Raw genomic sequence first — 15,465 nt, forward strand, 5'->3', positions numbered from 1 at the left:
CAATGGTAGATAGGATGGGTATTACTGTAAAAGGAATATGAAACTAGAAGACACTCTTTGAGACTTGCAAAGCCTCACCCTGCCTCTGATTCCACACATATAAAAAGGCAATAATATTTGTGAACAATATTATTGACCCTGGCTTACTTCACAGTCTTATTTTCAGGATGAAATAAGATAACATATGCAAGAATACTTCCTAAATTTTAAAGTATTATACAAATATGTTATTTTTAGAGAAAACATGTGAAAACAAAAGCAATTAAAATGCAAAACTATTAGCCTTGAAGTCAAAACATTTACTAACAACTTCTCCCTTTTCTCGTATCTTTTTTTCCTGCTTGTTTATTAAGTTTTTGGGAAACATTTCAAATATTTTTTTAGTAAATGTTTTTATTGCTTGGCAGAAGAAAGGAAAAATGGTATAGTTAATCACATTCAAAATTAATTTGTCATACAGATTATTAAATAACTATTAGATAAAGAATTAATGTGCATGCTGTTTTTATTCTAGGCAGTTGAGCCTTGTGTATTTTACTTTTCCACTAACCATTAGAAATAGCTAATATAATAAGTGATTATTTGTTTTGTCGTGTAGTATTTGTAATGTTGTTTACTTTTGACACCTTTCAGAATATCCCAATGGCAATAAAGGAAAAAATAGTATTAGTTCACAAAGCTGATTTATTAATGAGAAATTTTCATTTCATTTAATTGGCATTCCACTTAACACCTGATATGCAAGGACTCATACCTACTGAAAAGAGCTTACAGTAGGCTTGCTGGTTTCTGAGGGCTTTCCTCTAGGAAAATTCCTCTACGTCTACCATTTACTCTTTACAGACACTTTTTTTTTTTTTTTTTCTGAAAGGCAAATGCATCTGTCCACATTTGTAACCTAGATGTCCTGCTTTCTCTCAGAGGACGATCTATTCAAAAACTTCTCCATATCACATGGAAATGAACAGTGCAGCCCACACTGTGAATACTAGTAATGTCTTGTAAATTTAAGCCACATTACTTAGGCAGAAATTCCAGCTGTTAAAACATAGATAATGGAAAGCCAGTGTAAATCGTGACCAACATTCTCAATAGGATCAAACACCAACATTACACATTACTTGAACCATAAACTTGATTGCTTTGGGGTCACTGACAATGTCATCATGCCTTAAGTTTTCTGGTTGGTTTGGTTGTTGAATTCCACTTCATGAAAGAAAATTATATTACTCCATTTGTATTATTTTATTGGATTGTGCTTTAAATTAAACACTGCATTTAAGATCACAATGAACTTGCAAATAATATGCAAAACTTTATTATTGAACTTGTAGATAATTTGGCAATCAGCTTGAGCAATGCAAAATAAAGCAATAAAAGTTTGGAATTTGACTGCTTTCCATCATAATATCAGTGCTGTTCACTTTATGGTAAATGTTCTTTCTTTTTATTTCTTTTTAACAATTTCCACATCTCAGTTGTCTAAAGTTCAAAAATAATATATTGAGTCTTGAGGCATTAAAATGAATTAGATCAGTGCATCTTCTGTCATATGTAGCTTAACAAGGTAAACAAAGCTTCTGCTCTAAAATAATGGGGGAAAAACAGTTAAATTATTAAAAACTTCTATCAAGTTAGTTGTTTCAAAAAAAATTAAGAACTCAGTCTTTACTCTCAATTCTGTATTGAAGTTTCATTTTTGTACGCCACAGTATCAAGAAAATACTTTTACTCATGGGAAAAAAAATCAGTCATGTGGGAGAAGAGAAGCCTTAACTTAAAATGCATGTACCTCCATGTTATATCTCCATATTAGTTTAAATGAAGCAATGTCATCAATAAGGTCTTGGGAGATTTAAAAAAAAATGTCTTTTTTAATTCTCCTATACTTTATTTTTAATAAAACAAGATATAATTTTTAATAATGTGTCATGAGACATTAAATTATGTTAGATTCATCCTAAACTTTAATATATTAATCCTGGCAAGATTCCATCAGAAATTAGAAAAGTATATATAAAATATGTTATCTTCATTGAATAGCTGGGGAAATTAAGGGCATATCTGTTCTTCCTTTAGTCATTGTAGCGATGTCATCAGTTTCACTAAAGGCGATGGCAATCAAAATATAGAAAACAAGAGAACTATGATGTTCTGTAGGCAGCCCCAGGGAAGCATGCACGACAGAGCATAGCATAATAATTTGTACACATTGTTTAGTTCAAATCAAAACACCTGTCCACAGCTATGTTTTGTGAGTTGTTTTGGATCTATAAGAAAATAGGCAAGGACCAGGCAAGAAAGGAGATAAGAAAACAATTTTTTTTGGAAATGTAATATTTCTTCAAACAACATAAACAGTTGTGCATTTCTGTGCCAGGTATTTTATTTGATACAGGTGATCAAAGATAAATGTCACATGGGCAATTTCCTCAAGGAAACCCCACAAACCAGTAGAGAAGAAAATCAAAAAATTATAATACATAGAAACAAATGACATAAAAGAGGGACTCTTATAATCTCTGGGAACACAGAAGGGGGTAGGAATCCACCCTAGGTCAGACAAAAGAGTCAGATCAGGATTCCTGGAGTTGAGAAAGTCTGTGATGAATTTTTAATTTTATATGGGCATTATTCTAAACATATGGATGAGTCCAAGTGAGCGATATTCAGAAACCTGAAAGTTGTTCAGAATGGCTGGTACCCAGACAGGAAGAGCAGCATTTTAGAGATAAAGAAGTCTTTTATATAAAATTCTAAGGAGTTTAGACTGTTCTGTGGAGGGTATGGGAAATCAATGAAAGATCTGAAGCAGGGAAATGGTAAGAGGAAATTCATGTTTCAGAAATAAATCTTTGGCAGCAGTATAGAGAATTAATGGCTGAGGGCCAGGGACACTGCTCAAGAGGCTGGTGTTAAAATTAAGGAGATAAGTGGTAAAGGAGTGAATCAAATAAGTGCCAGGTAGCAGGAAATAATGTTGAATATTGCTAGAAGAGAAAGAAAAAAATAGTTAAGAAAAAGGAAAGAAAAGACTATCTGGAGTCACTTTATGAAAACTGTAGAGTGGCGGGGTTTGGGGCTTCACTCTGTTTACAACTGTGTTTCCCATTCCAAGGTCAGGCCCTGACAAATAGGAAAAACGTTGATTTAAAAAAAATAACTACATAAATGATGTAAACTTATTTTCTCGATCAAACATAAGGCGTGAGGTTGTCTTCTGAGTGTTGAGAGAGGTCATAAGTTAGGGTACTTGAGTAAATAGCTGCTCAAAAGAATTATAAAAGGACATAACCGAAGAAACATATACATTTTTTGGCATTTTTGAGGGCAGATTGTTAATGACTGTTTTATGTTTTTGAATGTTTTTTCTCGAGCAGTTATCAGTATCTGAGATTTTAGAATGGGGATGACAGATACCTGGATGAGAGAATGTGGAACAAAGGAATGGAGGGCTGACTAAGGGGGAGAAGGAGAGGGGACTTTTGTATTTTGAAAAAAATAAAAGGGTCCCAACTCTAGAGGTTTGTATCAGGTCAAAAAATATATATCGTGTTACAAATAATCACGGAGAGGAGCTGGAAGGCTGTGGGGAATCAACAGAACACTCAAGCTTATCATTCCACCTTTGAGCAGTTTCAGTCTATGGCATGGTCTAGGTGTGTGGCTGAAATATAATGGCCCGGAAGTTCATGTCCACGGAGGAGACAGGAACCACGAGGTGGGATTGTGGAATGGGCACACAGACATTATCCTTCAAAAGGTAGAAGCAGCAGCCTGTGGAAGTGGATGACTGTTAAGACGTCAGTAGGTGCCAGCAACAAATTGATTGCACAGGTGGATGGCATGAGTCTTGAAAAGAATGGTTGATGGTATAGTAGTTTGGAATGTGGATAAGGGAGCCTGAGTTATGTTAGTATTTCCTTGCAGAATGTAGAGTGTGGGCGAAAAGGGAGCCATCATTTACAAGGACTTAGGTAGGAAGCAGTATCCTCATAGGAGCTATATGAGTATTACTTTTCTATGGCTGTTATAACAAATTCACAATAGTTTAATGGCATAAAACAACACAAAAATTGTATCTCATAGGTCTGTAGGTGAGAAGTCAGAAATGATTCACACTGGGCTAAAATCAAGGTGTCAACAGGACTGCTTCCTTCTGGAAGATATAGGGGGAGAATCTACTACCTTGGCTTTTCCAGCTTCTTAGAGACCACCCACATTTCTTGACTCATGGCCTCATTACTCCACCTTCAAAGCCAGCACTGAATGGCAGGCCTCGTATTCCTCACATTGCATCACTTTAGTTGATTCTCTGCTATCATCATCACATTCTTCTTCTCTGACATTTTTAAAGACTGATGTCATTGGGCCCACCTGGATAATTCAAAATATTCTTGCCATCTGGAGGCACTTAATCACATCTTCAAAGTCTTTTTGACATGGTAAAGGAAGATATTCAGAGATTCCAGGGATTAGGACGGGACCGTTTTTGAGGGTCTATGATTTTGACTAGTATGGGAGCTCTGACTCAGTTAAGGCAAAGAAGTGTTGAAGCATGTTGCAAATTGAGTGTGGTCCTAAGGATTTACATACCATGAAGTAAAGATTTCAGAAGGCATGGTAGAAAGGTTAGGAGGAGCAATAAACCTGGGCCAGAAATATGATTTTAGTTTTCATATTATCTCTAATATCTCTATAAAAGAGGCAAAACTTTTCTAGGTTTAATTAGCCTTAACCACAGACGGATTATTTTTAACAATGTCTTAAAGTATTGATTTAATAAGTGAAAGTTAATTTCATGTTCTTACTTATGCTGGCATTGGCCTCTTTCTTTTACCTGCTCTGAGGTATCATATAAATATGGTTTCAGGTTATTATTGCACAAAATGTGCTTAGATGAAATTTATTGAGGCCACTCACTCATTTGTTACAGGCGACATTTGTGATGAAGCTGTTACTTGAATCAACAAAAGAGACTGGGCTCAAAATAATAACAATGTAAAGTTGCATATGGTTGTAGACAGACTCTCCAGTTACTTATATGGAAAATGCCAACCCTTCACTATTTTTTTACTATCAAATGTTATTTTAGTAATAACAGCATAATAGCTATTATTTAAAACAAAAGCAAAAACTGAACAACATTTTTGTTACAACTTCACTTAATTTAGTAATTCAAAAATAAAGTAAAAAGCAGGGACAGAATACTACCTTTTTAAGGCATACAATGATTCAAATAAAGAATATTGATAGCACCTATATTACACTCCTGCAGAAAGATATGTTCTGATTAATAAAAAGAAATGTAGAGCTTTCTGTGCTAGGTAACAGCATCTTAATTTAGTAATTAAAATATTCATTTAACAATCAGCCAAGTTTGGAGACAGTGTCACTGACGATCTATGCAAAGTGATAAGACAGAGGATTTATACCATTGACAGAAGTTTAAAGCAACTCCTCATTATTTTGTTAAAATATTGGAGTCTTTAAAATTCACATTGCAGTAGTCTTCAAATTTAAGATGTATCACATTCTACTAATTTGACATTGTCTGCCATTTTTGTATTATTTAACTCCCAAAGTATTATTAACCAAGTGTTATGTATGGGTAAGATGATTATATCCTCTAAAGATCTGGACCTTTTTCTCTTTGTACAGAAAAATAATGGTGCTTATTTAAAGCAGGGATATTCCAATACTTTGCCTTTTTTAAAATTATTAGTGGGCTGAAAACTTAGAAAATGCAGAACACATGCACTTTTCAGCATTACTGAGGTATAATTGACAAATAAAATTTTGAGATATTTAAAGTGTACATCGTGGTTTTATATATATATATATATATATATATATATATATATATATATATATATATATATACACATTGAAAGCATAGGCTTTTAAAAAATTAACATGGATATATTTATCCTTTAATCTATTGAAAAATACGTTTTTTTAACAGTGATGCAAAAATGTCTAATTTGTTCATTATTTTTAATGACTTTGTTGAGGTAGCTTTAGCCATTCATCAAATAAATGAGAGATAGATATTTGAAGTCTTCTGGAAAAGGATAGGAAGGGTTCAGTCATGGTACATCTAAGTTTGGACCTAAGGCATAGATCTCAGAGGATATATACAAGTATTCAGTATTCAATGCTTATGTATTCTCACTGTCAAACTTGACGTTTCATAAAAGAGAATGTCCTTTTATAAACTCAAACAGATTTACGTATTGCACAGAATTGTGTCTCAGACATAACTAAAAATTCCAGGATGATTCTGGGTTCCACCTAATTGTTTTCAAACTGTTAGAGTTATAGGCTCTGTGAATATAGTTTCCTATTGATTAAGTCTCCCCTTGAAAGTTGAATACACTGCTATGTCACATACTGGATACCTTAGACACATGCTGAAATCCACAAATCAACAATAGCCTCAGGAACCTAGATTATGATTTATATTTATAAAAACCTGTGAATTTTCTAAGACATTGTGACTTCTGCAGTTCTTCCAAATCTGGGATTCTCTTGATCTCTGAATTCTGACAGTTTGCATTTTCTATCAGTTGTACTCACTTGACAGTTTAAATTTAAAGAGTGTATTCTACTTGAACAAATAAGCATTATACTTGTTTTTCTCTTGCAGTTTCAATTTTAGTGTTTAAGGTGTCTAATTATATTCATTAGAGAAATCAACTTCATCAGTCAATAGACATAAAAAGTTGATTATTACAGAATTTTGAAGCTATAGAAAATCTTGATTTCAGGAAGTTCTACTGAGAATAGATCTTAAAAGTTCTTGTCACAATGTGATGTAAGATGATATATTATAAAATTGTACACTTGAAACCTATGTAATTTTACTAGCCATTGTTACCCCAATAAATTTAATAAAAAATAATACTAATAAATGTTTTGTGTCTGTCTATGGTGATGGATGTTAACTAGGCTTATTGCTGTGATCATTTTACAATATATGCAAATATTGAATCATGATGTTTTACACCTAAAACTAATGCTATATGTCAATTATATCGCAATTTAAAAAAATAAAAACTAAAAATTAGAAGAAAAGGAAAATTGAAACAGTATAATAACATACAGTATAAAGTAAATCCCCCCTCACCCTGCCAAAAAAAACAAACAACAGTTCAGTATATTTCTTCAATAGCTATGACCGAGCATTTAGACATTTGATTGTATTCAGACATACATAATATGTATACCCTACCTGTTTTCCCAAATATTTTGTAAAGTGGCAGTGACTAAAGGGACGAACAGGTATGATATTCATAGACTTGATCACTTCCTCCTCCATATAATTCTATGGAATTGTTTCACAAATTTACTTGAAACCCCTTTAGCATAGTTATTAGCTGGGTGGACCAATAATTCTAACTCATTTGAACAAATGTTTTCTTGCCGTGTCATTGCAAATTTTTAATCTATGGGAAGTGAACACAAAAATGTCTCAAATGGTTTACTGGCATTCTTACTTTATACTAATCTGTATAAAGTGTCTAAATAGGTAACTTTTTTTTGTCCTCATATCAGTTTCGTCAACTCTGGGTCAGGAGGACACATTTGTTCTATAGATTATGGTTCAATTCCAAAGATAAGACTCCAGGGGTTATAGGGGTCACGTGAGCTCAGCATTTACCAGAAAGGTTTTGGAAAAGAGAAATCAAAATGGTGATTTTAGGTTATTATAGAGAGAAAGAGGAAAGTGTGTTAAGTAAGAATGGCAACATAAGGACAGAAGATAAAGTAGAATAATAGGAGTGACTAGGAAAGTCATGATAAAGTTCAAGAGAAGTGCATGCTATTCCCAAAGATTACTAGGTACTATAATTGCTTATAGGTTCATGATTCACAGATGGGCAAGTCTAGTCATATGTACCCCAGTGAGCAGGATCAGCAGTATTCTATTGCAAAGTACAGTTGACCCTTGAACAAAATGGGTTTGAACTGCACAGGCCCACTTATATGAGATTTTAAAAATAACAAAAAAACAAAACAAGGGTCCACTAAATTTTCAATCTGTGGCTGGGAATCCATGAATACAGAAGGCTGACTATAGCTATCCACAAATTCCGGCTACACGGTGGTAGGCTCCCCTGGCCCCTGTGTTGTTCAAGGGTCATCTGTAGTTTTTTTTCTACCAAATTTTCCATATTGATTTTTATTGTCACTTTCCCAAGCTAATTTTCTTTTATCCCAACCATTTATAGCATGCTTAATGGAGGTTAATTAAAAAAGTATTGGTTAATGAGAATTTTGAAATTTGAGAACATGCTGAGAAAATTTCTGTGGTTATGTGCTGCAGTAGGAACCAATAAAGTAGTCGTTTTTCATGTAAATATTAATTTTCAATATCTCATTTGTGTAAAGCCAGACTGAAATATTGCTCAGAATATGACATTATTTATACATATATATAGTCAAGTAATTATTTACGCAATAATCATCTCTGAATTATTAAATATTAGTTGTCTATACAGAGAATATGTGATGAAGAATAAAAATGATTGGAAATAAATATTTCTGATTATCGATGGAAAATTTTATCATTTTCTATTGCATACTGTTCAAACAATCAATAATGGTCCTATGGAATAAAAGCCCATTTCTGTGTTTATCATTAAATCTCTTTTTTATTTTCCTTTTTTCAGCATGTTTTAATTCCTTTGGAATATTTAACTAACACATCTCAGAATAATAAGTACTGTCCGATCAAGTGATGAAAACTGCTAATTTCGTTCATTTTAGAGTGAGAGCCTGCATTTATGAGCCTGCAAAACCTATGTATTTTTTCATAAAACCCAATTTATTCCTAAAATTTTGATGTTACTCTCCGGTGCCCTATTTACAATACCTGTTTTAAATAATTAAGGTTAATATACTTATTTGAGCAATTCTTATTAAAGTTGGTACGTTCATAATGGTATTTTTGTGTTTTTTTTTTCAAGGATCCCCTGTTTCACCTGGAATCGCACAGATCTGAGAGAGGAAGGGGCAGGTGTCCTTTTGATCCCAGCTCCTCCTTCATCTCCACTTTAATTGGTAATTATTGCTGCCTCAGACATCAGGTGGTAGTCATAATGATTTTGAAACCTCAGTTACATTCTTTTGATATTTCTTTATATATCTTGCCTCGTCATATCTTTTGATTTGTGCTAGGAACAATGATATTACATTTCAACCATGCTAACTTGAATCAATTTGACTCTAAAACAAATGCAACTGCTATGAAGAGTGCATATCTCATTCTGAAAACACAAATTGTCATTTAATACCTGAAATAATACCTTTTGTATTGTGCCATTTATTGTTCACAAAATGTAGGTATGTGAATATTTTATAAAAATTCCACTAGAGAAACTAAACCATTTTAGCATATGTTAATTCTTTGTTTTAGTTATTCTATGATTTGGGGGAACTTAATATTTTGTCATTGATGTCTTTTGCTGTATTGTTGGAATACAACAGAAAACCATCCTAATTGAGAACTTCAAAGTTATTACCATGTTTCCCCGAAAATAAGTCCTAACTGGAAAATAAAAGCCCCAGCATGATTTTTCAGGATGCTTGTGATATAAAATAAGCCCTACCGTATTTCCAGGAAAATAAGACTGAGTCTTATATTAAATTTCGCTCCAAAAGATGCGTTAGGACTTATTGATTACGAGCATCCTGAAAAATCATGCTAGGACTTATTTTCCAGTTAGGTCTTATTTTCAGAGAAACACGGTATCCAAATTCCTGTTAATACAGAATGTAAACTATAGAGGTCACCAGCTCAAATCACCATTAAATGTCCACATTGGAATAATAGAATAAGCTTGTCATGTCTGATCTAGATTTCAGTTTGATTCAATTTAATTAGATGACGTACATGAGAATTTTACTTAAGACACAGCAAAAGACTCTCCTTTCTCTTTTATACTATTTGGGGTTGAAAATGGCACATTTGTTAAAGTATTCCAGCCCTATGATGGTACAGACAGATGGATGAGTTACCAAGGATAAGATTGAAGAAAGTCATCCTGGACACCTAACATAGCTGCTGTTAGGAATCGTTCTGTTTTCTCAGCGTTGAGAGGTTTTGTTATAGGTGCTGTACAATGGACGATTATATATGATTATATTATTATAATATAATATATGATTATAATCATATATAATATACGATTATAATCACATATAATATATTATATTATATAAATCATATATAATATATTATATAATATATTATATAATATATTATATATATTATATATGATTATAATCGTATATTATATATGATTATATGATTATATTTGCAACACTGACTATATGCTAATATTAGTTTCATGCTGTTCACAGAAAATGAAAACGTGTAAAAAACATGTAGGGACTTACTGTTTTAAATAAATGGTTAAAACTGATAACTTCCCCTGATGATTAATCACAATATCTCATGCTTAATTTAGAGTTGGTATAGATATTCCTGTGTATTCTAGAGACTGTGTGTTCACTGAGCTTATTCCAGACAGTTGATTTTGATGGACTTTGCATATCACTCCCCACACTCCCCCTTCCCACTCCTGGTACTCAGGTCCAATAGGTAAAGCTAGTGTGTGTGTGTTGTGTGTGTGTGTGTGTATGTGTGTGTGTGTGTAAACAAAATATAAGGGAGATTTTAAATATAGGAATAGTGTTTCCTAAGTCAATTTAGGCTTTGTAGGAACCAAAACCTTAGTAATGACACTTTTGGTGAATGTCAAATTCATAAATATTAGAAATTCCTAGTAGATTGTCATATATGTATTAATATACATACATTTGATAGACTCATACAATTTTTTCCTAACTTTTTTGGTGATTTTTAAACTGCATATATTTAGGATTTGAATATATCTGGATGAAAACGACTTTTAATCACCTTTCTTTTACTATACAAAAAAGGCCTCTGTAAAATATAGACTGAATGGAATATTCACTAAGATTCCTAAATAAGTAAGTGACCAAAATAAATTTTGGGATATTATTCATAAAATTATAACAAATGGTATTGAAAGTCAAAAATTACACAGTAAATGCAACTTTTATAGTGAAATCCTAAGAAGATCTGAGTATCATTTATTTTTAACATTTCATTTAAATTTTAAAAGTAATGTTGTTTGCCACCCTGCCACTCACCACTCAGACTCCCTGGAGCTTGTTTACGCATGAAACCAGAAATTTGAAACTGAATTTTTTAAGGAGGGAAATATTACTAGAGGGACATTTCCAAGTGAGTTTCATTGAACTTCCAAATCAAATTATACTCTGCTGAAATGTGAAGTGCTTGCCATCTGGGTGGCTGTTTCACTTATTCATAAGAGAAATCAAATCATAAGGGCCCTCCAAGCTAAACACAAAAGTTATAGAATAATCCCTCCAAAGAAAAGAAATAAAAATATAATTCTTCACATGTATTCACTAGCTTTCATCCCAAAGTACCTTTGAGAGATCGTTCACTCACTATGGAAATGTAGCAGCCACCGGGATGGAAACCTGATAACCTATGTGAGCCAGCAACTCTTTAAAAGAGAGGAAGTGGAAATAATTTACCCAATTGAAAAAGCAGCAGGAATTTGGGCTGGAAAAATGGAGCTACCTGTGTTGGAATTTGGCAAGCTCAATGTAGCTTACTCTGACAGGGAAAGAATGCATTAATGTGGTATTTTATGACCACACACATTTTCTGCTGATGGGTTAGGACAAGACTCTAGCAAAAAAAAAAAAAAAAAAAAAAAAAGACCATCTTAATTAATTAATTAATTAATTATTTTCTTAGATTCTCTCATTTAATACTTTCATTTTTTTATCTTTATTAAATTTATTGGGGTGACATTGGTTGGTAAAATTAGATAGGTTTCAAGTATATAATTCTATAATACATCATCTATATAGTATGCATTGCATTGTGGGATCACCAGCCAGTCTTTAGACCATTGCTCCTTCTTTGTTTCTTTGTTAATTATAGGTGACTCTTAACATTTAATGCCTGTTTACATGAAGATGCACTTTCATGATAAAAAAACTTGAATTAGTAACAAAACTCGTAAAACTAACAAGGCTCCCAAAGAAAAAAAAATGGGCTTGCAAATCAGAGAATTTCTTACAATTTCTTAACTTTAGATAGAATTTTCATCTCAGTAACTTTAAATTCAGTTGCCATGGCGTAAAGCTTACTGAAAAATGGAATAAAGAATGAGGATCATTTGCTAGGTGAAAGACAAGTTAATGAGTTACATTTTGATTACATTTATAATTTAATTTAGAAAGGAAATGTTAATAACATAATGAGTCTATGTGAGACAGAACTCAAGGAGTAAAGCATGCTCCTTATTGAACTGTGTTCTGTATGTTCAGAAACCAATCAAAATGAAATGATCTATTAATTGCTCTTACTCTTCTAATGTCATTGTTAATAACAATTTATTTGGGGGACATGTAAGTTCATATCTCAGGTATAATATTTCTGCATGTTTAACCACATTTCCCCCTGCTATGATTACCAATATGATATTTAAAGTGGCTGTAAGTATGCAAGACACTCCAACCTCATTTAAAACGTTTATTGCAACGATGAATTATTTAGTAAAATGAATTTCTGGAGTATTTGCCTATGCCTTTCAAGTCATCCAAAGATACTTACTTCTTATCTTGCCACTAAATTAGTGGGTTTGGTGACTGGCAAAATAAAAATTCAGGAAACATATTCTGTAAATTATATGTCATTTTGTCCAGGAAGGAAAAATAATAGTGGACACTTTTTCATCAGTTATGTGTGATGTATTATTGAAATCATCTCCTTATTAAGTTGATAACACCTCCAGTAATATCAAGATTTCCCTTATAATTTGGCCTCTCAATTCTATTACCATTTTTTAAAAGGTTTCACTCTGATCCAGATTTATATTGTCAGTTCCAGGTATAATTTAATACCTAGAATACCTGAAGTGCCAAAGGTGTGCTAATATTCCTGTTTCATATTACAAGTGTGTGAGGGAAAACCACTCTAATCTGTAATGTACTTTTTCACACTTTGCTTTGAAAGTGTGAGCTTTGTTATTGGGATATTTTTAGGATACTTCTCAGGTTAAAGACTTACTAAAATTTATTTCAACAAATAACCACAAATACAATATTCTACAATCACTGAAATTTTCTTTTTATACTTTTTTGGTCCTATAGTACATATTTCAGCAAATAAATCTACAGAACTTTATAGCCCCTGAAGTTTCCTTCCTGTACTTTTATTCATAATAATGAGATCTTTGTGAATATATCTTCTCATTACAAATTCTGTGAATTAAAGGTCAGTGTTGATTGAATGAAAGGGAGTCAGAATACATGCAGGGAAATTTTAAGTGATTATTTCAAGATCCTAACATTAAAATTAAAAAAAAATAATAAATAAATGTTTCTTTTTAATTAACTACATTTATAATCAGGGCAGAGTTATAAATGAATAGTTCTCACACAAAATAGGACTTAATAATATTAGAAAAAAAATGAAAAGATCTAAATGAAGGTAAAATACACATCTCTATAATTGCAGACTCTGTAAATGTAATAAGTGAATGTACTGGTTCGTTTCATGAATTCATCCCAACTGTATAGAAACTTAAAGTTTCTGTAACTTAAAGTTATTCCTTACCACGTTTCTGTCCCTAAAGAATATCTGTAATTTCTATCCAAGACTATTGCTCTTTCTCTCACATTTGGCAGAATGCCAGTTATCCACATGCTAACTGTTGCTTCTGACCATAACTGCTAGTTTCTAAAGAGCTATTTGAATACTTTGCTTATGGTTTCCTCAAAATAAAATAAAACAAAACAAAACAAACAAAAAAGATAGAAGAAAAAATGTTCTACTTTTCATTTCCCCATTGACCTTCTCTCCCTTAGGAAACTGGTTTGAACATGCCAGTATCCATGTCACTGGTTTACCACTAAGAAAACTTGGTTCCCAGCATCCCAGCAGATGCAAATGAACAGGTTCAAAACACATTTTTCTTTTATCTTCAGAACCCACCTTCTTAACATTGATAGCTAGTGCTGGATATCTCCCAAAACAAAAACAAGCAAAAATCCCAAACAACAAATACATAACAAAAAAATAAATAAATAAAAAGTAAATTAAAAATCCAGTTCTTTCCAGTTTCTTTCAGCATTCCAAGCAGAGTATGAGTGTGAACTGGGATGTTGGACTTTACAGATAATTTTTATCCATCTGCATCTTCCCAAGTATGCTTCTGTTTGCAGTTATCCGTGTCAGAGTTGTTCTGCAAAATAGTGCATTTAAAGTAGAATAATTTTCTAACAAAAGTATACAATTCCATTATTAAATGAGACAGTTAAGTCAGTCTATAGCCATGTGCTTTCCCTGAGGCAAATGTATTTCACATTAGATTTGGAGATATTTACAGCATAAAGAGGAGAAATTCTTAAGTGAAACTTAAGATAAGAAGGGTATGGGAAACCACTTTGAATTTTTCTCACTAAACAATTAAGATCTATGTTTCCAACATAGTGACTAAAAACTCCAATTGATTAATATACAATCTATGAATAAAGCCCATGGTAAGTTTCATATAATATTAAGGTACTGCAATACTCTTAAGTAAAACTTCAATAAGAGTTTATATTGTAAAAAAGGAGTGATGTGGAAAAGTATTTTAATTATGCATTTTAAATTGGAATTATTTACAATGGATTTTTTGTATATTGCTGAGTCAAATTATTATCTTATTGTGTTTTCTTTCATATCAGCAGCTCACTGTTGACACAGTCTTTCAGGATTGACACTATTGGGAAGAAATACTAGAAGAAAACAGAACCCCCGAGTTCATGAATTAAAATGATTAAATAACAAGGTTTCTTGAAGAGCCAAATTTCAAAGAACTTTATTAATTTATATAATAGTTTTATTTTTTTTATTTCTTTTGATATTTCTCCCTGGAACAGTTTTGAAAGAATCAGAATCTTATCCTGAGTTTTTGTTGCTGCATTTCATAGCTTTATTTTTTAAATTTAAACACCTAAAAGTTTCAGATATATTCATTTATTAACTCATTGTGCCATTCATTGATTCAATCAATGTTTGGTGAGTATTTTCTGTATGCCAAACACAAGTGCAAGATACTGGGACAAAATAATACATAAGACACATAAAGATGTCTGCATTCTAGACTTCTTGAAGAATGCTAGTCTACAGTCTAGCATAATGTCAGACACATAAGGAGTCAATTAAAATATAGTAGAATGAGCAATATGATAGAAATAGGCACAGGGGCTATGGTGGTAGTAGACACCATGAAACTAACAAAAGTTTGATCATGGAAGGCTTCATGGAGAAAGTGGGCAATAGTCAGGTAAATGGGAGGTGAAGTGGGAAAGGCGGTGAAGAATTCTAGGTCAACATAAGGG

The 15,465-nt window shown here is 32.4% G+C and overlaps 1 protein-coding gene across 2 annotated transcripts in view; it reads left to right on the forward strand.

Annotated features, from left to right (window-relative positions):
- SEMA3E (semaphorin 3E) overlaps positions 1 to 15,465 on the forward strand; it is a 251,124-nt gene that overhangs the window by 185,503 nt on the left and 50,156 nt on the right. For both annotated transcript variants that reach the window (XM_081080109.1, XM_081080110.1), the window contains exon 5: positions 8,973 to 9,066. In XM_081080109.1, coding sequence (XP_080936235.1) covers positions 8,973 to 9,066 — 94 coding nt within the window. The remainder of the gene's footprint in view (positions 1 to 8,972; positions 9,067 to 15,465) is intronic.

The sequence above is a fragment of the Rhinolophus hipposideros genome, assembly GCF_964194185.1.
Source record: "Rhinolophus hipposideros genome assembly, chromosome: 18".
NCBI classification, from domain to species: domain Eukaryota; kingdom Metazoa; phylum Chordata; class Mammalia; order Chiroptera; family Rhinolophidae; genus Rhinolophus; species Rhinolophus hipposideros.